Source organism: Leucopleurus acutus (assembly GCF_964270905.1).
Source record: "Leucopleurus acutus genome assembly, chromosome: 2".
In the NCBI taxonomy this organism is placed as follows: Eukaryota; Metazoa; Chordata; class Mammalia; order Artiodactyla; family Delphinidae; genus Leucopleurus; species Leucopleurus acutus.
Window position 1 is genome coordinate 115,201,704 of NC_139143.1, and position 27,627 is coordinate 115,229,330.

General features: G+C 36.2%; 1 protein-coding gene across 1 annotated transcript; it reads left to right on the forward strand.

Annotated features, from left to right (window-relative positions):
- Window positions 1–52: 52 nt before the first annotated feature.
- Window positions 53–27,102, forward strand: GTF2B (general transcription factor IIB). Its single transcript, XM_082833544.1, has 7 exons — window positions 53–115; window positions 4,138–4,244; window positions 20,300–20,433; window positions 22,654–22,800; window positions 22,926–23,055; window positions 24,232–24,513; window positions 26,706–27,102. Exons 1-7 carry the CDS (start codon window positions 99–101, stop codon window positions 26,837–26,839), a joined length of 951 nt encoding a protein of 316 aa, XP_082689670.1. The 5' UTR covers window positions 53–98; the 3' UTR covers window positions 26,840–27,102.
- The last annotated feature ends 525 nt before the right edge of the window (window positions 27,103–27,627 follow it).

Consider the following 27,627-nt stretch of genomic DNA (forward strand, 5'->3'; position numbering starts at 1 on the left):
CTATAAAAGCCAGTCTCGCAGCGTTTCTCCGTCACAATCGCTTCCTGTTTGCGGTTCGTTCGTCGTCGTTGGTGGCTGGACTTGCAGTGGCCGTGAAGATGGCGTCTACCAGCCGGTAAGTACGTCCAGCCGAGCTTGGGCAGCTGAGGGGCGGGCGGCGAGTGCGGGGGCTTGCAAGGTGGCCGCCGGCACTTCAGCGTCGGGCGAAACGCCGCGGAGGTGCGGGGAGAGGCGGCAGGACCGGCCGGCCGCCCCGGACAAAGGCACTCCCAGAGGCAGGGCTGACAGGGGTGTCGCAGGGGGTACCGAGCCGCCGGCATTTCTCCGCCAGCGTCCTAGGCCGTTTTCTCACCCGGGCCCCACCGTGTGAAGGCTCATGTGTCCCCAGCCCCTGGCCTCGCGTCTTTTACGGATATTTCACCCGTCCTTTTTTTCTTGTTAATTTTTTCTACGCTTGGTTTTCCATCTGTGGCTCAACAAGCCCGAGGGTCCGTGAATCCTCCTCTCTAAAGGGAAAGGGTTAATTTTAGGCCCCTATTGATCTGACAAGCCAGAAAGTTAGGGACGTCAGCATTGGTAAGGCTGAGGGAAACTGATTGCCATCCCCGAGGCCTTTTGAAGTGGAAGCTAGGGCATTTATGAAGAGTTGATAAGTTCTCTTCTAAGAGATTTCATTACAGATGTCGTCTGCATACTCTTGAAGAAGATCTTGCCTGCAGAAAATTACGTATGCTGGGTAGTCACTCTTTAATATTATATTTTAAAAATGTGATGTACCCATATCTACAGGAAGTGCATACAGTGCCGTTAGAGACAGTCTTTAATCCTGTCACATGAAAAATGTTTGCAGACCCTAATTATATCTCTCATGACCACCGTGAGGTATATGTTAGGATTTTTGCGTAAGTGTAAACTGAGTCATGCCAATGTTGACTTATCCAAGGTTAGTGTTAGAACAGAGTGTAGAGTCTCAGATATCTATTTCCTGTTGTCACACTTGGCCTCTAGTTAACTCATGTATTAAAAGTATCAAATTAACTTCTGTAGCTTCTGGAAGGCAAGGTAGCTCTGGCATAATTTTTCTGAGCTTGTTATCATCTCTGGAATTGAATTCGCGATGAAAGCCATTATCACAAAATAGTAAGCTGGAGAAATCCAGGCCCTTTCTGGTAAACTACCAAGGCTTACTGCTTTATGTTACTGTATTTTTAAAAGGTTGGGGGAGGAGGCAGCCTTAGCTAAAACTACTTGGACACAGCTCTTAAAGCCAGGGACACTTGTTCACTTGTTACTGAATTAGTAAACACTTGTTTGCTAATTCAGTGTTTGAATGCTCAGTCATTCTAACTGGGTGTGGCTCTGCCAGGTAAGGCTTCCTTGTAGGTAAATGGAGAAATAGCTTCCCAAACCACTTATCTATGACTTGTATTCTCTCATGGCAGTAGATCTGAAAGGTAAACGTGGTCATATTTGGGCTAAGCTTTTGTATATAATAGAACAGGAAATGGTATTTGTAAGAAATGTTGTAATAGTTAAATATAGTAAATTCACTTGATAGATTCTTTACCAAAAGAATACATTTCCTTTGTGTGCCTTTATTCTCTTCATTAAAAAAATCTTTGAAATATTTCTTTGAAGTAAATTTTTTCTAGGCATGTCCAGCTCTTAAATGTATGTCATTGCTGTCCATCTGTTGAGTTTTTCTACCAGTGAGAACAAAGGTAAATGTTAGTATTTCTGTCCTTAGCTTTTTTCCCCCTGAGGAAGATGTACAGTGACTAGGCTATGAAACTGCTTGGTGTTTTCACAGAGAAGAACACAAATGTTGTGACTTAAAATCTAAACTCCACCACTTACTAGTTCTGTGATTTTAGGAAAATCGTTTTCTGAGCATAATCTTTAAAATGGAGGTAATGCTTAATTTTCAGAATTGCTAATGAAGATTAATAATATATGTATAGTACTAGACACATAGTAGGCACCTAATACATGATAGCTATAAAGTGAAGTTTGGCATTATGTGGCTTCTTAGGCAGCCTGAGTTATTTTAATCTCAGTGGTGGTGGTTTACTCCATTCCTTCCCTCTTGTTTCTTTCCCTTACTTCCCCACCACCCCACTCTTGTGCTTCTTCTTTTGTATTACCCTTGTGGGTAATTTCATTAAAATTGACTGCTTGAGCACAGTTTCATTTTATTTTGGATAGGTAACACAGGCAAATCATAGAAAAGCAAGAAGAAAAGTGAAAAGCAGTTCCTTCTTTCCCTAGCTCCTAGCCATCTAATTCTCCAAAGCAGTCATTATAACCAGTTTCTTGGTGTTTTCATAGTGATTCTGTGGTTTCACAAACATATGCATATAGTCCTAACCTCTCTTCTTCGAAAAAGTAGTCTAATATAAACACTGTGTGCTACCTTGCTTTTTACCTTTTTTGTGAAATTAGCACACACAAGTTTACAGTTCAATTACAAAGTGAGCACATACACATAGCTACCACCCAGGTCTAGAAATCAAATACCACTAGCAGCCTGGAAGCCTCCTTTATGCCCTCAGTCATTACCCCTTCCCAAACGTAACCACATCCTGACTTCTAACACCATAGGTTTGTTTTGCCTGATTTAAACTTTATATATAAATGTATATGTATTTCTCTGTGTCTGGTTTCTTTTATCAGCATTTTGAGATTTATTCATGTTACTGCATATAACTGTAGTTCATACTTTTTTCAGTTTTCTGTAAAATCCCCACCTTACTCTTTTCACTTAGGATATCTTTGAGATGTTTCCATATCATTTTTATATACATATACACGCACACAATAGTATGTCTACTTATTAATAGTATGAAATATATCAGTCCTTGGTATGCTGTGTGCCACATGGCTGCCCATTTTATGCATTTGTAATTACTGTTACTTTACTAACATTTTCCTTTATTTTTACATGGTTTTCTTTAATAATTTATACTAATTTCTTAATGTTTTATTTGTCATAATTTATTAAAATATTTTTCTAGTAGAAATTTATGGAATAAATGTGAATATAAAACAAATCTCCATTCCCTCTTTCCGTAGTGAAAAGATCCAAGATGTGTTCTGGTTAATCTGAATATATAAATTTTGGGAATATGGATTACTTTATCATTTTTTCTGTGGGTATCACCTATGTTGAAAGTTAACATTCTGAACTGTTTGCTACTTTGAGAAACTTTATCCAAAACCACAGATACCTATTTACATACTTTAAGAATGCTTGATGTTGTCTTTTATGTGTATATTTGTGGTGGTCATAACATAACCTTGTTCTGTATTAACTTCAGGTGAACTTTTATAAAGGGCTTATTTTCAGTGATACCAGACATTTGTGATTGTAAGGCCACACCCACAGAAATAATTACTAAATCTATGTTAAATATCTTTGATGCTTTTTAGAACTGATTCTGTTAGGTCATTTAAGGCTGATGTGTCTTCCCCAGACTGCCTTATTTTCAAAATAAATTAATCAAACAAATTGTTAATATCACAGATAGATTAAAAAGTAGATCTTGAAACAATTTCTTGAGGGCTCACAAACTTAGTTCTGGTCTAAATGAAATCATCAGGTCCTAGCCACCTCTACCACCCTCATTTGTATACCTTTTAGGTTCAGTGTACTATTCTAAGTGTATTACTAAGGTATGCAGCACGTAGAAAACAAAGACTTGAAATTCATTATCTGACCATAGAAATAAGTGGCAAGGGTCACAAACCCAGATGGTTATGTGTAAATGTTGCACCGTTATTATGGTAGCTAGTCATTTCTATGTTAATCAAGGTTTATAAACATTTTAGTAGCCTACATGTTAAAAGAAAAAAAACACTTGTTTTCCATTTAAGTTTTTAAAGCCTTCCATTCTGCAAACCAATAACTGTTCTTACAAAAAACAATTCCAATTGTATCTGTTAATACTAGCTAGGATTTAAAGTAACCTAACCTAGGATTTTTACTTTGAGAATTTAGCTTAAATGTATTATAAATGTAAATGTATTATAAATTTATTGGAAAAATGTTCAAAATCCTCCTCTTTTTCCCCCCAAAAGATTAGTACTTTGTTGCATGTTGGTTAGGAGGATATTTAAAAAAAATTTTTTTTCATTTAGTTTGGATGCTCTTCCAAGAGTCACATGTCCAAATCATCCAGATGCGATCTTAGTGGAGGACTACAGAGCTGGTGATATGATCTGTCCTGAATGTGGCCTGGTTGTAGGTGAGCAGTTACTATGGTTTTAAATGAAATCACTATTTGGGGCATTTTGTTTTTGTGTATTTTCCAAACTCTCTTTTAATGAATACATTCTGACTTTTTCCCCCTACAGGTAATTCATATTTATTGTAAAACAAAAATAATTAGAAAAAAGGAAATAAGTAAGAGTGAAATCAGAGACACCATATTTTATTGTCTGTACAAACACATATATTTCATAATGTGGGGTAGGAGGGAACATCTAAAATTGAGATAGCTGATCCAGAAGAAAAGGCCCTTAGTCCTTTGTCTCCTGTATCCGTAGTCTTAAACATTTGCACTCTTGTGCATATGAAATAATGAATAAATGTAATCTAACTTTTGCGACTTTTGTATATTTAAATATGATTTATTTTAGAGTAATAAAGGTAGATAAGCATGATTTATTTTGGAGTAATAAAGGTATATCTTTATAAAGGTACTGAGTGTCATCCAAGGCCTTTTAGTCATCAAAAATGATTTAATTTTCATTTGCTCACACAGAATGATTTGTTTATGAATTTCTAGTGTGAAATTGTTAGTGTCAAAATAATACTTCTTAAAATATCACTTTTATTTCTACTTTCTCACTAATCTAGATATGTAGCATAACTTTAGGATAGAGATAGTCTGTTCAAAAATTTTCTTATGGTGGGGTTGCCGCCAGCACCTGAGAAAAGGAGTCCTACTTGAAGTTTGAAATACTCAAGGTTGAAACTGCTAGTAGGATTGTGGGAAGTATAACAGAAACATGGGTGGGGATATACTGTGGAAGTGTCTTGCTTGGAGGACATCTGTAATATTCATGCAAATAGACTGCTTGCCTCAGACCTCCAGTGGGAGTTTTAAGTCATACAGAGTTGTTAATAGGAATCGGAATCCATTTGCAATTATATTCTGCTCAGTAAGCAGTATTAACAGTTAATATACTTATATGCTAGGCACTGTTCTAAGTGACTTACATATTCACTCAGTTTATCCTTGGAGACACTTGTGAGGTGTCTTCATTTTAGAGGTGCAGAAACGGGAGTTTAAGTAGTCTGGCAGTCTAGCTCCACTGCCTGCATGGGAGCCAAATTTCTATCCTGCCGTTGTCTTTTGTAATAAAATGAGTTCAATCTGAGATTGGCAAACTGTGACCTATCACCTGTTGTTATATGGTGTGTGTGCTGAGAATGACTTTTATGTTTTTTAATTTTGAAAAAAATGAGAATAATTTTGGGAACACATGAAAATATTATCAAATTCAAACTTCAGTACACATAAATAAAGTTTTATTGGAACATAGCCACACTCATTTGTTTATATATTGTCTATGGCTGCTTTCATGTTACAGTAGCGGAATCTAGTGGTTGCAACAGAAACCATATGTGATGCTCTCATCACATCACACTGCTGCTTAGGGCACTACAAATCCCAGTGAAGCAGTTATAAACCCACAGCATTTTTGAGTGCCAGGCATATCTCCATACTGAAACATTTTATTTATTTATTTTGTTACCATTGCATACCCATCATGTCAAAATGAGAAAAAAAGCTGAACTCTGAATGTCATGCTTTTAAGGCACAGTGGAGCGTAGGTTGTTACTGAATTAGGTGGCAAAGCATTGTGTTCATTATGCAGTGATACTGTAGATGTGCCAGAAGAATACAACAGACGTTGACATTACCAGACTAAGCACTTATCACAATACTACTAACTCAGGAAAACAATGGTCAGAAAATTTAGAAAATATATAGTGGAATATCTCATCACAGCAGAATTTCTTCACAAAAATAAAAGAATAAAAATAAGTCAGTTTGGCCTCTTGACCTGGAAAGCCTAAAATATTTACTTTGGCCCTTTAAAGAAAAGGTTTGCTGACCCCTAAGTTAAATGAGAGCATTCTGTCTCTTCCAAAGTATTAAGATTGAACTGATAATATGTAAGAGTGAGACAGAGACAGAAGACTGAAGATAATTTCAGATTCTTGGCTCTCCTAACTTCTGTAGCCACTTAAAAAGAAGTAGTGCAAAAATATTGCATTATATTTCCAGTCTTTCCATCAGCTTCACTTCCACTTTGACTAGCAAGATAGTTGGGTAAATAAAATTAAGCAACTGGAGAAGGAAGATATAATTCTCAAGGCTTACCTGCTTTTTTGTGCTTGGAATCCTTAATTTTTAGTTGCATTTTTCTGTTATATCAAACCAAGGGAAGTTAATTTTCTTTTAGTTTTGCTTTATTATTAGTCTTGAACAGCATCAAAACTACTATTTTTCAATCTAACTAAACCTACTAGGCTAAATTTTAAGACCTGAAAACTTAAAAATATAATCTGATTAAACTTCTCTATATATAGAAATACCTGTTTATGATACTGTTTTTTTTGATGTAAAATATAACAAACACTTGATTTAAAATATACAGTAGCCTTATTCACAGATATTGTGGTTAAATGTGTAATATGATGTCCTGCAAGTGAAGAATCTATTCCATGACTAGACAAGGGGAGGCAGGCAAGAGTCTGCTAAAAAAGTTCTGTTTTGCTAAGGATATCATCAGTCAAATTATGTTGAGAATAGTTTAATTGATCATGACATTCCATGGGTCTGAATTTTAAAAATAACATATACATACGTACATACACACACAAATGTATATCATTGTCATATATCAATAATAAATTTAGATTTGCATCATCTTGCTGGTTTAAAGGCATATGCTTTGTTGCCAGCTCAGTTCAACCTTTATCTCTAATACTATGGAAATGGGGAAGAAATTAAGCTGGACAAATATTCTGCAGTCCATTGAGGGCATAAAATTTGTGGCTTCTTTCATGTTTGAGATATTGATGTTCATGGAGATTTATATCTAGACAACATCATCATGTATTTCCTAATAAATAATCTTGGTGTACATAGTTTGATTGTACTTGCCATGAAATTTTACATTGTCTGAAAGTTTTTATATTATATTTATTGAATAAGCATTTTGAATAGCTTTCTGTTTAAATAATCACCAGACAACCTTAGAAACAAACTCTTTTAGAATTGTTTTTGGACCACTCTGTACTTACTTAATATTTAATATGTTCTTGAAACTTAAAGCAGCCTGTTGTCACTAACTCCCCTTAATTTTAAACCCAAGACTAGATACTGCTCAACTGTTACCTTCAGAGCCATATATTATCCCTCTCAACTGAGTTATCAAGTAGGAGAGCCCATTACTATTATCTTTTTAAATGAAATTAATACAAAAAATGTTTTATATAATATACCTTTTTTCTAGTCTCTAATAACACCTTTCTCACTGTCCTTCAAACCTTCATTGGTAGACTCCTTGAGGCCCACCACTCAGTCTTAAAACCAGTGCCATGTGTTTTAGGACTTTCTTAAAGCAACATTGTACTTTCAGGAACCAATTTCTGTTTCAGTAACATGACAGATCACCTCAAAATTCAGTGGCTTATAACAACCATTTCATTTTGCTCATAATTTTATTGGTCATTAATTTGGGAAGGATTCATCTGGGCCATTGTTTCGGCACTGGCTAGACCTGGAGGATCCACTTCCATAACGGCATCTTCATCTGCATTTTGATGCCTTTCTGTTCCTTGACCTCCCCACAGAGGTTTGTCATCCTCTAAAGCTTCTCCATAGTTGTGTTAGAGTAGTCATATTTCATACATGGTGGTTGGTTTCTACGAGAAATATCCCAGGAGCAAGTGTTTTCAGTGAGAACGGAAGCTGAACTCAAGTAGTTAAGGGCTATGCCTTGGAACAGGGTCACTTCTGCATTCTATTAGTCAAAGCAGCCCTAGGACCCACCTAGATTGGAAGGGGAGGAGAAATAGCCCCACCTCAATGTGATGGTGACAAGGTCATGTTGCAGAAGAACATGTGGATGGGAAATATTATTGCTGCCATCTTTGGAAAATACAATTTGTTACATGTTTGATGTCCTGTTTAATTTTTCCCCAGTATTTAAGTGGTTGTGTAGTATTTAGTCTCTCAGGTAATTTAGGTTGTTTACAATTTTTTGTAGCTGTTTGTAGTACTACTTATAACATGTAATAGTTTAATTGACTTTCCTCTTGTATTTGAATTATAAGATTGTTATTTTAGACGTATGAAGTATTATGATTTGTCATTGGATATCTCATCAGTGACCCTTAAGATATTGGTAGTGATCTCTAAAATAGGGCCAATTTTTAAAGCAAAGCTTTGTCATTTCTACCATGTTGGCTGTAACAGCACTGTGTGGGTTTTTTCCCCCAAATCCTGTGTGATTATGACACTTTAAAAGTTGAGCACTAGGTGGCAGTATAATCATATTTAGATTATCACTTTGTTCATAAGTTTGACCTTGTATATTGTTTGGGCATGATTTATAGGCTGCAAAGTGTAAGGTTAGTAAGCTGTCGTAACAGCTATTAAAACATGAAATTGGTTATCAAGACTTTTATAAATTAGGATTTCACAATGAGGTGTTGTTTAGAACTAGTGGTATCATTTCTACTTAAAGCCACTTTTTGTGTAGCATTTAAAATGGAATTCTTCCATTGATTTTAAAAGTAATATAAGGAGGGCTTCCCTGGTGGCGCAGTGGTTGAGAGTCCGCCTGCTGATGCAGGGGACACGGGTTCGTGCCTCGGTCCAGGAAGATCCTACATCCCGCAGAGCAGCTGGGCCCGTGAGCCATGGCCACTGGGCCTGCGCGTCCAGAGCCTGTGCTCCGCAACGGGAGAGGCCACAACAGTGAGAGGCCCTCGTACCGCAAGAAAAAAAAAAAGTAATATAAGGAAAATACCGGAATAGTTTAGATGAATTTGAAAGAGAAAAATGAGTCGATTTGACCTTCCCCTCCTAAGTTCATTCTGGATATTTGTTTATACTAGTGAATCTGAGACATGAACGTGAATGTACATTAAGAATCAGCTGAGAAATGTTTTAAAAGATTCCAGGCCCCACTTCCAGAAACCCTAGCTCAGGTCATACATTGGTAACATGTTAAGAAACACAGATCTATCCTGTAAACTTTATAATTTGGCACATTCTTTGTGATCTCTGTACAGTTAGGCTTCTCATCTTTGCTTTCATATTTCCCATGTCTCCAGACCTAGACTGCAAATTCCTATAAGACAGATATCTATGTGTGTCCATAGTTCCTAGGGTAACTAGGAGTCAATGGCCCTGGAGTCTAGACTTGACTCTACTACTTAATAAGTTATGTAACTAAGGTTAAGTTACATAATTTCTCCAAGCTTAACTTTCTTTATGTGTAAAATAAGTACACCCCCCCCCCCCCCGCCAAAAGGACATGTACCATACATCTCAGATTTGTTAGGAATTGTTAAGAATAAAATGAGATAATGTATAAAATACATAGTATAATTTTAGTATGAGATTTCAGTGATACGTATTTTAGGGATATAAGTACTCCTTTTTTCTTAACCTTGTAGAAAAAAAGGGTGATTCCAAATCTGAGATGCCATTCTTCCTAGCAAGTCAATTGCAAAATGTGTTTTAGTGATTGTTATGGGTCTGGCATATTTAATGCTGCAATTGTAGTATTTTAAACATTATCGGATTACCATCTTTAAATCTGCATTAGCAGTGTTTCCTAAAGGAAAATATTCAGCTTTAGTTTACTATAGCCAAGTTATATTTTAAAATTAAGGAATATTTGTATTCACTTTCAAATTCTTGCTTTGTCGTCTCTTGTAAGCCCTCAGACACAGCCTTTTTTACCTAATTCAGAAATCTTTAATTTAGATGCTACTTTCTCTTAAGCATCAGAGAACCACTAATTTTACTTGGGTAACACAACCACTCTGAGGTAGTTTTTTGATTTTAAAGAAAGGGAAACTGAGGCTTGTAGTGTTTGGGTAATTAGCTCAAGATTCTACACCTAGTAAGTGACACAGCCACTTAAATCCAGATTTATTGGACTTGAAAAGCCTTTGGTCTTTGTACTGCATGTTTCCATTAAACACTGTGCTGGTCAAGGAGAGTGATAGAAAGATGAGATGCTATAACCAAGCTCTGGACCAATTCTTTGTCTACTGTGTGGAAAGGAGGAAGGTAAATTAAAACAACAAAGAGTGGTAAAAGTTCTATTACAGATCTTCCAAGTTTGGTGAGAACACGTAGGAAGGAAGTGGTGACTTCCTAGGGAAATTACTGTTGAATTTACATTGAAAACATGATCATTAGAATGAGTAAGGGTTTATGGAGGGAAAGTCATTCCAGGTAGAGGGGAAAAGAAACATGTGCCATAAGATGGAGGCCTGAAAGTATCAATATTAGTATGTGAAGGACTAAATGTATTGTGACTAAGTTAAGATGCATCTTCTACCAGAGCCAGGGCTCCTTAGCTTAGATGCTGCTGCTGCTGCTGCTTGCTGCAGACCTGCCCGTATTTCAGGAAAAGCAAGGTCTGTTCACATATTCAAGGATGGAACTTATAATGTATTTTCCTTTACAAACTGTTTTCCTAATGGTAGTTACACTGTTGACTTGTACAGGGTTTTTTTTGTTTTTATTGTTTTTTAATGGTCTAAACATGGATAAAATAGGATTTTATGGGCTGGTCTGGGAAATTAACCATGATATGGTTTGTTTCTAGTGGATAATTCATTTTGGGTTGGTACCCAGTTTACATTGTGGGAACATAAACTGATTTAGAGACTGACTATATTATTAATAGTATTTCTTTATAAAATATCTCTTGATCAAAGTTCCCTTCAAAATTATCTTTAATGCAAGATTTCTGATAAGAATGTGTAGTAACCCTAGACTAAAAATCAGGATTCTTTGAAATGTGAGAAGGAATGGTAGGAAGGGTTAGGTGACTGAGGAAGGTGTGAAAACTAATGATGCATTTCATTTTCAGCATTAGATTTAACAAATACAGTGTGTTGGCTTAAACAGTTTTCCAGAGCACCTTGATTTTTTTTAATTAAAAAATTCAGTGCTTTGGATTTATCCATCTTGAATAATAATACATTTTGATTATTGAAGTTTTTGACTTAGCACATTTTGAAAACTTTTGCAGTTTTAAACTAAATGGTTTTAGATAAATCTAGCCTATGAAAACAAGTAGCTTGGGGGATATTGTTCTAAGACTTCTGAATTCTCTACCAAAGGTGGTATGCCAAAATGCTTACAAGATGGCAGAAAGAATTGAAATTCTGGGCAGTTCCTCTTAATATTCCCTTTTTAAAAATTCCTTTATTGGGACTTCACTGGTGGCATGGTGGATAAGACTCCACGCTCCCAATGCAGGGGGCCTGGGTTCAATCCCTGGTCAGGGAACTAGATCCCACATGCATGTCACAACTAAGAGTTCAAATGCCACAACTAAGGAGCCTGCCTGCTGCAACTAAGACCCCACGCAACCAAATAAATAAATAAATATTTTTAAAAAAATTTCTTTATTAATTTACAATAATAAACAGAAAACAAAAATATCCTGAGTCTAGGTCAGGTTGGAAAGTCAGATTATCTTCAGTATTGGCTTCCTGGCTGCTTTTGATATGTTGCAGTTTTCCCCTTTGTTAAAATTGCTACCTTAAGCCATTATGATTTTAATATTGTACTACAGAATATCTTTGGTTGTATTTACCATTTATAGCTTGCCTGGTAAGAAGGTTAAATGTCTGTTTAATTTGTCTTTGTGTACTGTTTCCTTTATACTATCAAGCAAAGTACCTTGTTTCTACAGGACATCCTTTCTTATCTCTCTCCCCTGCTCCGGCATTATTCCTTGTAGCAGAAGATGTTGGTTGTTTCCCAGTATCTATTACCCAACTCTTTCTTTAATAATAAGAATCCACTGGGCCTGTGGCTGCTCAGCTAGACTGTATTTATTTCCCAGCTTCCCTTCCAGTTGGTTATGGCCACCTGATTAAGTTCTAAGAGTGCACTGTAAAGTAGAAGAGATTTGTGCAATTCTAGATCCTGCCCTAAGGGATGTGCTCTCCCTTTTTCTCCTTCCCATTGGCTAGAATGCAGACATGATGGAGGAAACTACCAGCAGCCATCATACACTACAAAATGCAAGTCATGATGAAGATGGCTTATCAGAAAAGATAGGAGGAGCCTGGGAGTCACACTAATCCAAAACAATTAACTATGGTAACCTGAGAAAGTTCTATCTCGTTGAAGTTGCTGTTGTTTTTGCTTTGATTACAGACCTACCTGTATCCTTCCTAATACATTTTTGGAATCATATTGGGAGTTTATTTTTGTTTGGATTCTCTGTTGTCTGCCAGGGATTTGTGAGTACCCAGAGAGGCTGGGAGTACTTAACAGTGGTGGATTGGAAGGTTTTCCAACATCACTGCCACCACTGGACTTGGATTGATAATTCTTTATTTCAGGATAAATAAGCATAAACATCAGCCTGAGGCTTTTGAATACAAACTACAGTAAAGACGAACAGTGGTCCTATGGACTTAACAGAAAATTCTGATTCTGATACAGTTTACTAGAAAAAAGTTATAGAAAATAACTGCTTTTTGTGATCAGTGAAATAAAGCTTCCTTAATGTTTCTATTAAAAGTGGTCAGAAATAAAGAAGATAGTACAAGGAGACAAACACAGTAAAACTGTTTCGATAGCAATGAGCTGACTTAACATTCTAGAAAATCGAATCAGTAAAGCAGAAAACAAACCTGAGAATATAAAGAGTGAATTTTGGAAAGTGGTAAAGACAAGATAGCCACTATGGTACTACTTGAAGATCCAGCTGAATATGATAAAATATTAAAGGTGCAATAGAAGAAAACTTGACATTCCTCACAGAAGACCCTTAGGGTTGCACATCAAGATTCCCACGCACCACTGGGGAATGTATCCTTTTAACATTTAAAAAGTTTTATTAATAAAAATTTGCAAGCAACCGACCAGTAAAAACATTACTTTGAAGGGACCTAAAATTTTATTGATGGAATACAATGAAGTTAAGTCTGATTCCTGTTTGTCTTGTGACACAGAAAGGAGGTCATAGAACAATCTTTTTAAAATAAATTTATACATAAATCCACAAAAATACAAAGCTGAGTTTTATTTGCTAATTGTCATGTGGAACAGTACTGATGACTATTCCCTGATATTTCTGGTTCTTCTCTTTTGGGCCACATGGTGCAATTGTATTTCCCCACTCGGTTTGAAGTTAAACATCACCACTTGACTGGCTTTGGCCAATGGTATGTGAGTAGAAATGTTACTATTAGAAACCTATTTCCCTAGCATGGTGACTGGCATGTCTCAAGTGGTAGGAATTCCATCAACTTGAATAAGGACTGCATAGAAAGCAGTCCTGGGCTTTCTATTCATACCATCCTCGGCCAGCTTTTTTTTTTTTTTCCTCCCTAACCCAACTTGTCTTTTTTGAGGCAGTACAAAGCAAACACTAAAAGAAACTCATGCTAAGTTACTTTGGGGCCAAAAGGAAAATGTTATGAAATGAAGCATGTTGGCTAACTAATACTTTATCTTTAGAGTTCTAGAGAGACTTAAAAAATGTGAGTTAGTAAAGATAAAGTATTCTCTTTTTTTAAAAAAAATTAATTTATTTTTGGTTGTGTTGGGCTTTCGTTGCAGTGCACGGGCTTCTCGTTGCGGTGGCTTCTCTTGTTGCAGAGCACGGGCTCTAGGCACCTGGGCTTCAGTAGTTGTGGCACTTGGGCTCAGTAATTGTGGCTCGCGGGCTCTAGAGCGCAGGCTCAGTAGTTGTGGCACATGGGCTTAGTTGCTGCGGACCAGGGCTTGAACGCATGTCCCCTGCATTGGCAGGTAGATTCTTAACCACTGTGCCACCAGGGAATTGTTTAAAATTAATAGACTATAAAAGTGGTTCAGTATAAGCATATAAAAGTGGTTGAATTAAAACCACTGGTTAAAAGTGGTTGAATATAAGCATATAAAATACTATAGCAATTACTAGTTAGAAAATGAGATTCTTAACAACAAAAAGGTCTAAATGTGACATACATGTAATCTGAAAGAAGACCTTGAGAAAGAGTATACTCCCTTGTCCAAGAAGATAGATAAAAATTGTTCTGTCACTCCCCCCAAAGTGTATAGGTTTGATACAGTTTAATTCAAATTCAACAGTATTTTGGTGGGGGTGAATTTTAATTTTTAGTTTATTAAGGTATAATTGCAGACAATAAAATTCAAAGATCCCAAATGTATGGTCTTAAATTTTGTCATTGCATATACTGGTGTGACCAACACACTAATCAAGATATTTAGGGACTTCCTGGCAGTCCAGTGATTAATACTCTGGGCTTCCACTGCAGGGGGCATGGGTTCTATCCCTGGTCAGGGAACTAAGATCCTGCAAGCCTCACGATGCAGCCAAAAAAAAAAAACCAAACAGACAAACAAAACATGATTAGACCATTTCCCTCATCTCAGAAGTTCCCTTATGCCTTTTTCTAGTCAGTCACCTCTACCTCGCCCCCCACCTCCAACCCAACCCAACCCAGCAATCCCTGTACTGATTTCTATCCTCAGAAATTGTTTTACCTGTTTCTGAACTTCCTACAAATAAAATCATATAATATGGTTGGTTTTTCTTATGTGTGACTGACTTTTTTTTTACTCAAAATAGTGTTTTCGAAATGCACTTGTTACTGCATTATTAGTAGTTTACTTGCTGAGTTTTCCATTGTTTACATTTTCCCATTGATGGACATTTGGGTTTCCAGTTTTTAGCTAATATGAATAATGCTGCTGTGCACATTCTTGTATGAGACTTTATTTTAATAAATTTATTTTATTTCATTTTATTTATTGTTTTTGGCTGTGTTGGGTCTTCGTTGCAGTGTGCGGGGGCTTCTCATTGTGGTGGCTTCTCTTGTTGCGGAGCACGGGCTCTAGGCGCATGGGCTTCAGTAGTTGTGGCTCATGGGCTCTAGAGCGTAGGCTCAGTAGTTGTGGCTCATGGGCTGTAGAGTGCAGGCTCAGTAGTTGTGGTGCACGGGCTTAGTTGCTCCACCGCACGTGGGATCTTCCTGGACCAGGGATCAAACTCGTGTCCCCTGCATTGGCAGGTGGATTCTTAACCACTGCGCCACCAGGGAAGCCCTGTATGAGACTTTCTAAAAAATATTTAGTTATTTATTTTATTTGGCTGTGTCAGGTCTTAGTTGCTGCGTGCGGGCTCTTCGTTGTGGCGCGTGGGCTTCTCTCTCGTTGTGGTGCTCGGGCTCCAGAGCACGCGGGCTCTCTAGTTGTGGTGCTCAGGCTCAGTAGTTGAGGTTCACGGGCTTAGTTGCCCAACCAGGGATTGAACCTGTGTCCCCTGCATTGGAAGGCAGATTCTTAACCCCTGGACCAGCAGGGAAGTCCCATATTCTTGTGTGAGATTTTTGTAGGCAAATACTTAGGAGTGGAATTGCCAGATCATAAGGTGGGTAGGTGCCAAAGTAGTTGAACGGTTTTAAACTGGTGTGAATGATTTTGGCAATTATTCTCAATTTCTTCTTGAAAAAATAGATGAAACTCATTGTAGAATATAGTATAATATCTTAGTTAATACTCTTTAGACACCACTGATACATGGATTGAGAACTGTGCATGTGTGTAATACCTAGATGTACATATTGAATCTGTTTACCTTTTTGGATGAGGAACTTGATCAGAGTGTTAGAGATCATACTCTATAGATGGAGGGAGGAGTAGTGCTATTATGTACATAACAGTCCTGCTATGATTTTGGCTATTAAAAACCTTTATATATAGACTTTCTATCTGGTGTTAATTTTACAAAAATCAGTGTGTGGTTAAGAAAGGAACTAGTGAAAGTTGGCGTGTTTCTCTGTTTCTAGAACGTGGAAGGCTTTGTGAGGTTGTGTGTTATGCGCACATGTGCTAATTGGCAGGCAGCTTCTTGTCAAAGGTTGATTATGCCCAAACAGTATGGCTGCCTTGTACACTTACTCCTTGAAAAATTCTGTAATGCAGTTTCCTTCCAGAGCAGCTTTTAAAAGTGAGACCATTTAGATGTTTTCCAAGAAAATCCTTTATATATTCTGACTTTTTTTCTGAATGATCTGCCCTATTTCTTGTTACTCATGCACTTAATCTGGTGGTCTAGTTGTAGTTTCATGATGTGCTTTTTGAGTTATTTTGGAAATTTTATTTTTTACAAATGCTATGTTTTGAGCAGTAACATATAAAAAGAGGGAATAGCTCTTAGCACAAACCACAGATTGTTGAATGAGTCATGTAGATCATTCCCATGTATGTGGAAAAATTACATCACTACCCAGTTCTGGTCTTTCTATTTATACTATCCTAGGCCAGCTTTTTTTAAAATTTATTTTCTCCCTAATCCAGCTTGTCTTTTTTGAGGCAGTACAAAGCAAGCACTAAAAAAAACTCATGGTAAGTTACTTTTGGGCCAAAAGGAAATGCTGTGAAGTGAAGCATGTTGGCTAACTAATATTTTATCATATTTAGAGTCCCAGAAGGACTTAAAAGATGTGAGTTAGTAAAGATAAAGTATTCTCTTTTTTTAAAATTAATTAAAAAAAATTTTAACATCTTTATTGGCGTATAATTTCTTTGCAATGGTGTGTTAAGTTTCTGCTTGGCTGCGTTGGGTTTTTGTTGCTGCGTGCGGGCTTTCTCTAGTTGCAGTGAGTGGGGGGCTGCTCTTCCTTGTGGTGCACGGGATTCTCATTGAGGTTGCTTCTCTTTGTTGCGTAGCATGGGCTCTAGGTGCGCGGGCTTCAGTAGTTGTGGCTTAGTGGTCTCTAGAGCGCAGGCTCAGTAGTTGTGGCGCACAGGCTTAGTTGCTCCACGGCATGTGAGATCTTCCCAGAGCAGGGCTCAAACCTGTGTCCCCTGCTTTGGCAGGAGGATTGTTAACCACTGCACCACCAGGGAAGTCCCTAAAATATTCTCTTAATACAGCCATTGTGTTAATTAAGATATTAAAAGTTAATGATGACATTTGATTTTTTTTAACTTAAATTTTTTAAGTAACTGTAGATTTGAATGCCACAGTAGTTTTTTGTTTTGTGTACATTTGTGTTTTCATTTCACTGACTAGGAAAGTTGGATTCACTTTTCTCCCTTTGAAAACATGAAGCATGGAGACACTGTGGTATCACTTTGATCAGTGGATGCTATTAAAGGGACTAAACTTTGTCTAAAAATCTTGTTTTGGGGGACTTCCCTGGTGGTCCAGTGGTTAAGACTGTGGACTCCTAATGCAGGGGGCCCAGGTTCGATCCCTGGTTGGGGAACTAGATCCCACATGCCGAAACTGAGATCCCGCATGCCACAACTAAGACACGACACAGCCAAATAAATAAATAATAAAAATAAATATTTTCAAAAAATAAAAATCGGGCCTTCCCTGGTGGCGCAGTGGTTGAGAGTCCGCCTGCCGATGCAGGGGACACGGGTTCGTGCCCCGGTCCGGGAAGATCCCACATGCCGCGGAGCGGCTGGGCCCGTGAGCCATAGCCGCTGGGCCTGCGCATCCAGAGCCTGTGCTCCGCAATGGGAGAGGCCGCAACAGTGAGAGGCCTGCGTACCGCAAAAAAAAATAAATAAATAAAAATCTTGTTTTGGTGTTTTGATAGAAATTTAGTGAAAAGAGCTTGTAGTGGAATAGGCACAATATGATATAATTTTAATCTTACAAAAAATATATATACACATGAATGAAAAGACAGAAAGAATATATGCCAGAATATTTACAGTGGCTGTCTTTGGATGTTGGTAATACAGGTAATTTTGTTTTGCTTATGTAACTATTTTTTGTAAGGAGCTATTCTGTAAAAAGGAAGAACAGTCAAGTCTCTTTAGAGTGGTCTCTTGGAGACATGGGCCTTGCTTATTAGTATTATAGTAAAGTTCAGTGCACAGTTACAGATTTTATGTTTCTTTCAGGTAAGTTTTAAAAATCATTATTAATTTATGTAATTAGAATTGCTTCCCAAGTTTAGTGATGTTTGCTTTTATGAGGAGGAAGCAGTGAAATCCATCATGACCATCCCATCAATTTAACTTTTTCTCCTTATTTTGGGCCACCTGCCCAATCTCTGATCCACAGAAGTTGCCTAAACTGATCTCCCTGCTTCTGCTTTCCTTGGTCATTCTTATTGCATAAGGTATGACAAATGGGGATCCTAGCTCTATCCCAGTTCCCTAGTGACAGGGACACACGATAGTCCAAGTGAGATCTGGTTATTCCCAAGTGACCTGAGCATTCAGAGAAAAACAGATTTTCCCCAAACCATCAGGAATGAATGATTCTGTTGTGTATTTACCTGTTTTCTTAAATATAACACTAAGATCAGATCACTGTACTCTATTTATAAGCATTTTAGTTAACGTACCATATATAAAAACGTTTAGAAGATTTAGCACAATCTACATGTAGTTCCTTCCTTCTGTTCTCTCCCTGCCTCCTTTGCTGTCCTACTGATCCTACTGATCAAGTACTGCAGCAAAGCACTCTGATATTGATCCTGTAAAAGTCTAATATGGAGATTAATATTTTACAACTGGTGCTCTTCTTACTCAGAATGAATGTCAAAATGTCAGAATGTTATCTTATTATTTTTATAGCAATAAATAGCTAATATCAAACAACTTACTTTGAACTGGTTTTTAAGCACTTCATGTGTACTGAACCTGTATGAGCTTATTTAATGTTTAAATCTTTAAAATGAGGTTATTGGGGAAATTTAAAGCTGAGGAAGTGAAGGCACAGAAATGAGGAAATTTGTCCAAAGCTAAGCAGCAAGAGTCCACACTGTTAACCATTATATTAATTGACTGTCAATACCAGACTTGTTTTTAATTCCTTCCTTATTTATTTTTTTATTGGAGTATAGTTGCTTTACACTGCTGTGTCAGTTTCTGCTGTACAGCAAAGTGAATCAGCCATGTGTATACATATATGCCCTCTTTTTTGGATTTCCTTCCCATTTAGGTCATCACAGAGCTCCAAGTAGATTTCCCTGTGCTATATAGTAGGTTCTCATCATTTATCTGTTTTATACATAGTAGTGTATATAAATCAATCCCAGTCTCCGAATTCACCTGCCTCCCTTGGTATCCCTACTTTTGTTCTCTACAAATACCAGACTTTTAACTACTGAGGTAACTTACTTCTGCCATTCCTTTCTCCTTTGTTTGTTGTGTATAGGCACAGATGAAAATGATCTGGTTCCTGCTTTCAGTTTTATCACAGCTGGTGGAAAAGCTCATGTTTTACGAATGCAGTATAGAACAGATTTTGGAATCCCATTCGCGTTTCAGTTTTAGCTGTGTGATCTTTGGCAAATTAGTTTTATTTCTAGTGTAGCAATAAAAGTGGTACCTACCTTTTATAAGGCTTTCAGTATTGAAAGAGAACATTTACAAAGGGCACAATCACTAGCATATGCATGTGTTCATGTTAACTCTTGTCTGTGGTTGGAGGTGTTACCAGCCATTGAGCATTCCCCCCAAAGCAGTAATCTACATCAGATCTACCCATGTCTGGCTTCTTGCTTACTGATTTCTAGGCTTAAAGTTTATTCTGTATGAATTATTTGGCCCAAAATATTTTTTCATCAAATAGTTACTAAAACATACCCTTAGGCTTAGATCTTTGCAGAGCATTGCCCATGAAAACTTTGTAATTTTTTAAATGTTAAACTATGTGTATTAATACGATTGTGAATAGTGTTTTCTGTTTTTTTCCATGCCTGTTGCACATTTTGGTTCTTCATGGTTATATTACTTTATCTTTGCATCACATATGAATAGCTTTATTTTGCTATTTGTCCTTATTTTGACTAATTCTTTGTTCCAGGAGTTAGAATATGATTAATCATAGCATAATGTTTAAAGAGGGTTATTATTGGACTGGCACAATAGGAATGCTATAGGACAAATGCCTGAAACAAGATACTTAAGCTGAAACCTGATGTTTGTGTTGAGATTTTCTGGGAATAATAGGGCCGAGTTGGGCATTAAGCAGCATTAAATAAATCCCATCTTGACAAAACAATTTAGACTTGCACTTATATTCTCAGGTGACCGGGTTATCGATGTAGGATCTGAGTGGAGAACTTTCAGCAATGATAAAGCAACAAAAGATCCATCTCGAGTTGGAGATTCTCAGAATCCTCTCCTGAGTGATGGAGATTTGTCTACTATGATTGGCAAGGTAATAAATCCATTTGGCAGGAAGTACCAGGTGCAGACTGACTAAAGACCTGTTTGGGAACTTTGCAAAAGTATCAGTCTGCCCCAGTGAGTAATCTTGATCTGAGAATAAGATTTGCCAGTACTACTATTGTGAATGATGGTTGCCTTATGCATTTCTTCCATCTTAAATGGGAGACCAATAGATTGAAGTTACAGGCCCTTGTTTTCATGAAGCAGTTTTGCACAAAAAATTGAGTGTAGTATGTTCTTTGAGTTCATATTGACATGTTCCTTGAATATGAATGTTTTCTCTTTTCCCTCGATACCACCTAAGATAAATTGGATCTCAGTATAGATTACTTTCTAATATTGGTGAATTTACTTTCCTCATCAGTAAAGTGAGAATAATACTACTTTATAGAGATATTGAGGGTTACATGGGAATGTATGTAAAGTATCTATAACACATGTAGTGTGTAGAATGTGTTCAATAGATGGTACCTGCTGCTATTATATAAAGCAGGAGCATAATCTTCCTGGCAGCCTGGCTGTTTTTTGCTCTGTTATCTGAATTGGAAGTAGTAGTGGCATTATTCCAAAGGACTCATCAAGGAAGTGTATGCTATTTTAGGACTGAATCTGTATTACTGCATAGTCTATTTTTAAGAAAGTATTCAAAAGTAGGTCATTATTTTTTCATGGTCTATAAATTACATATTAAGTTTGAAAAATGGTGTAGGCTAATTTAAAAAGTTTATAATATTCAGAAATATTTTAAAGTAGGAGGTTTCTGTGTTTGCTTTAGCTTTACAGGCTGGAAAAAAGTATACTAAGGACAGTTTTAAATGTTTAAGATTGCAACTAATTAATGCTGTGACTTTTTTAATGTTTAATTTTTTTCAATAGGAAATACATGATTCAGAAACAAAAATGTAAAAAAAACCACAGTGGTTTTTCCTCACCCTTGACCCCTAAACTCTGTTTCTGTTGCAGCCCCCTTTCCCTGTCAGAACAGGTAACCACTATTAGGTTCTCCTGTTTCTTTTGAAAGTTGTTTATGCCTATATGGCAAAGAAATTTTTTAAGATGGTACATTTGTCATATGTTAAATTTCTGAATGTATTTGGGGATATTTCTGGACTTTGCATGCTTTCTCTAACCTGGTCTAGTTAGTCCAGTGCCACCCCACACTGTTCTGATATCTGGCTTTATTGTCCTTTTCCAGCATTTTCTTCACTTGTCTTTTCCATTTAAAGTTAGGATAACTTTGTTTAGTTTAAAAACAAAAAACAAAACTTGGGTATTATTTCAACTGAGTTTTGTTAGATTTGCAAATTGCCTTAGGGAAAATTGACTTCTTAAGGAAAAAATCTTGTTATCCAGAAATACAGTATGCATTTCCATTTCCTTAGGTCATATGTGTCCTTCAGTGGATGTTTTAAAGTTTTCTTCATCAAGGTCTTGCATGTTTCTTAAGTTGATCCCTAGATATTTTATCTTTTTTGTTGCTGTTGTAATTGCAGCTTTTTCTTTCATCTTCTAACTGGTTGATTACACATATGTAGGCTATTGATTTCTATTTGTTAATTTTGAACTTGCCCCTCTAATGAATTCTCTTATTATTTATAGCAGTTTGAGTGATTTTCTTGAGTATTCTAGGTAAATACAAAGGTAGTATCTGCAAATAGTTTATCACTTCTGTCTCAAATTTGTACTTCTAATCTTTCTCTTGCTGAGTTTTAATATAATTATACTAATGTAATTAATATAATTGTTATATAATAACATTATATAATTAAAATTACATCATGTTGGTTAGTTTTTCTAGTACAGTGTTAGAAAATGGTAGCAGTAGGAGGTGTTTTTGTCTTCTGACTTCAGTGGTAATGCTGCTGTTTCTTCATTAATCATTGTGCTGGCTTTGGACTTGGGAGTTTTGTTTGCTTAACTTTTTTAAGCACCTTTGGAGATTATCATGTGACTTTTCTCCTAGGTCTATTAATATGATGGTTTATATTATTAGATTTTCTAATAATATATTTACATTTAAAGTATTTGCTAGAAAACCTCTTTAAAACCATCTTAACCTGGTACTTTTTCTTTTGAGGAATAGAGAGGTTGCTCAGGGTAGATTTCTTGGGTAATATGGAGTCAGATTGTATAAGTTAAGTTTTCTTAGAAATTGTTCATTCAGGTTTTCAAAGTTTTTTGCGTAAAGTTATAAAACTTTGTTTTATAGGGTACAGGAGCTGCAAGTTTTGATGAATTCGGTAATTCTAAGTACCAGAATAGGAGAACCATGAGTAGTTCTGATCGGGCAATGATGAATGCATTCAAAGAAATCACTACCATGGCAGACAGAATCAACCTCCCTCGAAATATAGTTGTAAGTTCTTGTCTTTAAGCCATGCTGGCTTTGACTTAGCATAATTTAGTGAAAACATGAAATTTTGCTATTGTGGCTAATTAAATGGCCTAGAATTAATTAAACTTAGTTTCTCTGCTTTGAAGGATCGAACAAATAATCTGTTCAAGCAAGTGTATGAACAGAAGAGCCTGAAGGGAAGGGCTAATGATGCCATAGCTTCTGCTTGTCTCTATATTGCCTGCAGACAGGAAGGAGTTCCTAGGACATTTAAAGGTAAGTTTTTAGTTGCTTAGATATAAATGTTATCTATTTCATATTAAAGTGACAGACCAAAGTCAAGCAGCTTTGACAGTAGGTAGATAAGTCATGTCTTCCTGGTTACATACAGTAATCCACCTAAGTACCTTTCTAAACACCACCTTATTTTATTCCTTGACAAAAATTCTGTGATCATACTGATCATGTTCTTTTCAGGCTATTGCCCATGTAAAGTCATGTTAGTCCATGTATGCCCTCTGTTCTTTGCTAGTAGGATCTTCTGACTATATCTTGTGCGTTTTGAGGCCTGGCATCAGAAGCCTTTGTAGTAAGTCTGTACACTGGATGCACAGAAAAGTTTCCGCTCCCAGCACAGGTCTCTACAGGTGAGGGAGTCAAGCCTTAGAAAGCATGAATGAAACTTTTTCTCTTGAGTTAGACAGTTTATATTTTCACACTTCGGTTGGAGGCTTTGCAAGAACCAGTGTTTTTCATCTAATTTGTAGTTTACCCATGAAAACATTACAGCTTATTCACAGTGTTGCTGTGATACTTACACATTTTAGCTTAAGACTATAATTACCCTTCATTCATCCATGAATATTTTTTACGTTTTTTGTGTCAGAGTGAAGAGGCAGTGACCATTATCATTACCATCTTTTGGGTTATTACAGCTAAAACTAAGGCTTTTGTTAAATTTATTCTGAAAGTGGTACTTGAATTTTTAGAATAACAGGGTCAAATATTTGATCTCACTTTTCTATAGCCTGTAATCTCAGGGATTGCATGTACGTATGACATTGTGTAACTTGAGAAGCCTTCTTTAGTTTGAGTATTTTCTTTCATCTTCTTGACATACTCCTTACAACAGATTAATACATAAATATCAAAGAAGTTTTTGATTGGTTGAAGAAACTTGCATGAATTGAAACTTAAGAGAAGTTAATATTTTGAAATATTAAAACCTACATTTAACTTTTTAAAAACTTCTTTTAAGTGTAATAAACATTTAAATTAACAGAAATTTTAAATTAGCTCTATGAGAAGTATCACTGAGAGGATTAGAGATTGATCTTTAAGGCATGATTGAATTTTGCAATTAGAATATATTACTTTTATAATCAGAAATGATAGATTTTACAGTGAACTACGTGGCCTATGTGGATTTATTTATTTCTTTTCTCTTTTTAGAAATATGTGCCGTATCACGAATTTCTAAGAAAGAAATCGGTCGATGTTTTAAACTTATTTTGAAAGCTTTAGAAACCAGTGTGGATCTGATTACAACTGGGGACTTCATGTCCAGGTTTTGTTCCAACCTTTGTCTTCCTAAACAAGTACAGATGGCAGCTACACATATAGCCCGTAAAGCTGTGGAGTTGGACTTGGTTCCTGGAAGGAGCCCAATATCTGTGGCAGCAGCCGCCATTTACATGGCCTCACAGGCATCAGCTGAGAAAAGGACCCAAAAAGGTAGGATTGTTCATCAGGAACGGTAGTGATGAAATTAATAAAGGCTGTAGTATGTGATTGTATTTCCATTTTAAGTACGAAGCAGGTACAGGCCTACCTGGTTCTGTTGCACTTTGCAGATACTGCATTTTTTTTTTTTTTTTTAACAAATGGAAGGTTTATGGCAATTCTGAATTGTCAGATGATGGTTAGCATTTTTTTAGTAATAAAGTATTTTTTAGTTGAGGTATATGCATTATCTTTTTAGACATAATTCTTCTGCACATTTAATAGACTACAGTACAGTGTAAATATAAATTTTATATGTATTGGGAATCCCAGAAATTCCTGTGATTTGCTTTACTGCAGTATTGGCTTTATTTCAGTGGTCTGGAACTGAACCTGCAATATGTCTGAGGGATGCCACTAAATATCTAGAGCCCATGTTTAAGAGGTAGTTCCTTAGCATCAAAACTTAAGAAAATACAGCATTTTAAGTGTCTCATAAATAAAAATATTTGGAGGCATAACCCTGTGTACAGACTTAACTTTTTTTTCATTTGAATTAAGTAATTAATTTTAGTTTGTACATTTTTCATTTTTAGAAGTTTTTATTTGTTCGCCCTAAATTCTCCTGGTTATTTTGAATAGTTAACTTTTTAAATCTTGAGAGGAGGTGGCCATGCTTTGTTTCTCATTGGCTGGCATGGTACCCTACAGAGAGGCACACTATCAATATGTGTTGACCATCAAGTTTTAACTTTCTATGAAACCTGTTCTCTTTCTTCTTTTGTATGCTATTCACAATTTCTTCGTGAAAATGCTAACATAAGCAGTTAAACCTTCTGCAGCTATTCTTGAATTTACTGTTGTAGAACTTTCAAGCAGAAGTATTAAGTGAATTTCTTTACAAGCATGCATTCCTTAATTAGTTCCATGATCCTCAAAAAGATTTATAAAGAAAAGGGAGCAGTCAATTCTAAATTTAAAAGTGAGGTAGTGAAATTACTTGCTGCCCAGCACCCAGTTGACATTCACATAGTTGACATTGATTGGTATTTATGTCTAGAAAAATATAATGCAACATACGATAAGGAAATTTAAAATTAGCTAATTGTGCACTGATGGCAGCATCCACACTGAAAAGCTGTAAAATCTCACTGATTTGAACTGGCTCTGAAAAGATGGTAAAATGAGTTTGTATTAAAGGGTGTGTTTAAAAAATCTATTTTGATTAAGTATAACTAACCAAATAATTGTCAAGTGGCAGTCCTTTGGGACTTGGTTTAAAAAATGGAAGGAAAATATGACACTGACTTTGAATGGTAAAAGTGGATCCTTGGATTCTGTAATAGACTGTAGAAATAACTCATGTGAGCTCAATATATATGCTCAAGTATGTGTTTATAATAGTGAAAAACATCTATATCATGCTATAATATACAGCTGTTTGACCTCAGATATGTTAAGTAGAAAAAAGAGGCTGTAGAAAAATACTTATAGGGACATCCCTGGTGGTCCAGTGGTTAAGACTCCAAGCTCCCAATGTAGGGGACCTGGGTTCGATCCCTAGTCAGGGAACTAGATCATCATACATGTCGCAACTAAAGATCCTGCACGCGGCAACGAAGATCCCACGTGCTGCAACTAAGACCCAGAGCAGCCAAATAAATAAATATTTTTTTAAAAAAGAAAAATACCAACATGATCCCATTTTGGTTTTAACCTAACAAGAACCTCTTAATAGAGGTTTAGCTAGGGGAGACGTTGCAGGGGAACTTTTAAACACAGAACTAATAAAGTGAATTTATTTACAGGAATGTATTCATAGATTCTGTGATGCTCAAAAAAATTTATTGTGAAGAAGTCAGTTCTAAATACAATGAGCAATATAATAGCTATCACACATAGTGCTATGCCTTGAACACTGTTTAAATGTTTTCCGTATAGTAAACCTTTTAAACTAATTCGACAATGCTTGGCGAAAAGTACTAATACCATTATTATTGTTGTTACTGTAGCCCTGCTTTCTACTTTTTAGTTTTTGAAAATATTTTTGTTTTCTTTTTCACTTAAGACGTTTTATAGTACCATGTCTCACAAACGCAGGTAGTAGAAGGGGAGGTAGGATGGAAGTTAAACTTAATATTGCAGGTAGTAGAAGGGGAGGTAGGATGGAAGTTAAACTTAATATTTTGATTTTTGTCTTTTAGAAATTGGAGATATTGCTGGTGTTGCTGATGTTACAATCAGACAGTCCTACAGGCTAATCTATCCTCGGGCCCCAGATCTGTTTCCTACAGACTTCAAATTTGACACCCCTGTGGACAAACTACCACAGCTATAAATTGAGGCAGCTAATGTGAAACTCCTATGAACACTGAACTTTTGCCTGTTGTACATAGCCTATACAAAGTGCTGGATTGAGCCTTTAATAGGGAAAAATGAAAGACATGGTACGCATTCCAGGGCTAAATATTAATTGCTTGGCATTCATATGTATATACTAGTGAAACATATTTAATGACATTTCTTATTCAATTTGCTTCCTTTTGTAGCAATCTAGGAAACTGTATTTTGGAAGATATTTGAAATTACATAATTCTTGAATAAAACATTTTTCAAAACTAAAGGTTTTGTTACAGTTATGTTACATGTAATTTATAATTTATATAATTTATAATTACAAATAATGCATATTGTAGCTAATGAAGCTGATAGAGGTCCTTGTTTTCCATTATTTTTTCATATATATTTAATTTTCTTATTTTAATAAAGTTATGGAAATAACAGGCTTTTGAGGAACCACTGTTGAACATATTTAGTTTGCAGTTTAAAAGGAGGTGTGTGTGTGATTTCTTAATATATGTATATTAAAAAGCAAGAAGTGATGAACAGGGCCTTGAAAGGCACTGGCTTTAGAGATATAAGAATGTTTATGTGTTTTTTTCTCAGTGAGCTTATTGAGCAGAAGATGATGCTAGTAAATAATTAGTAACAGAGACAGATTTCAATTTCCAAATGTTTACATTTCACTGTATAGAATCTGTGTATCTACAGTTCTTTGTTATTTCTACTAATTGGGATACTCATAGTCTAAAGAATATTTAAAATGGAGATTATTGGGCCTGAGGA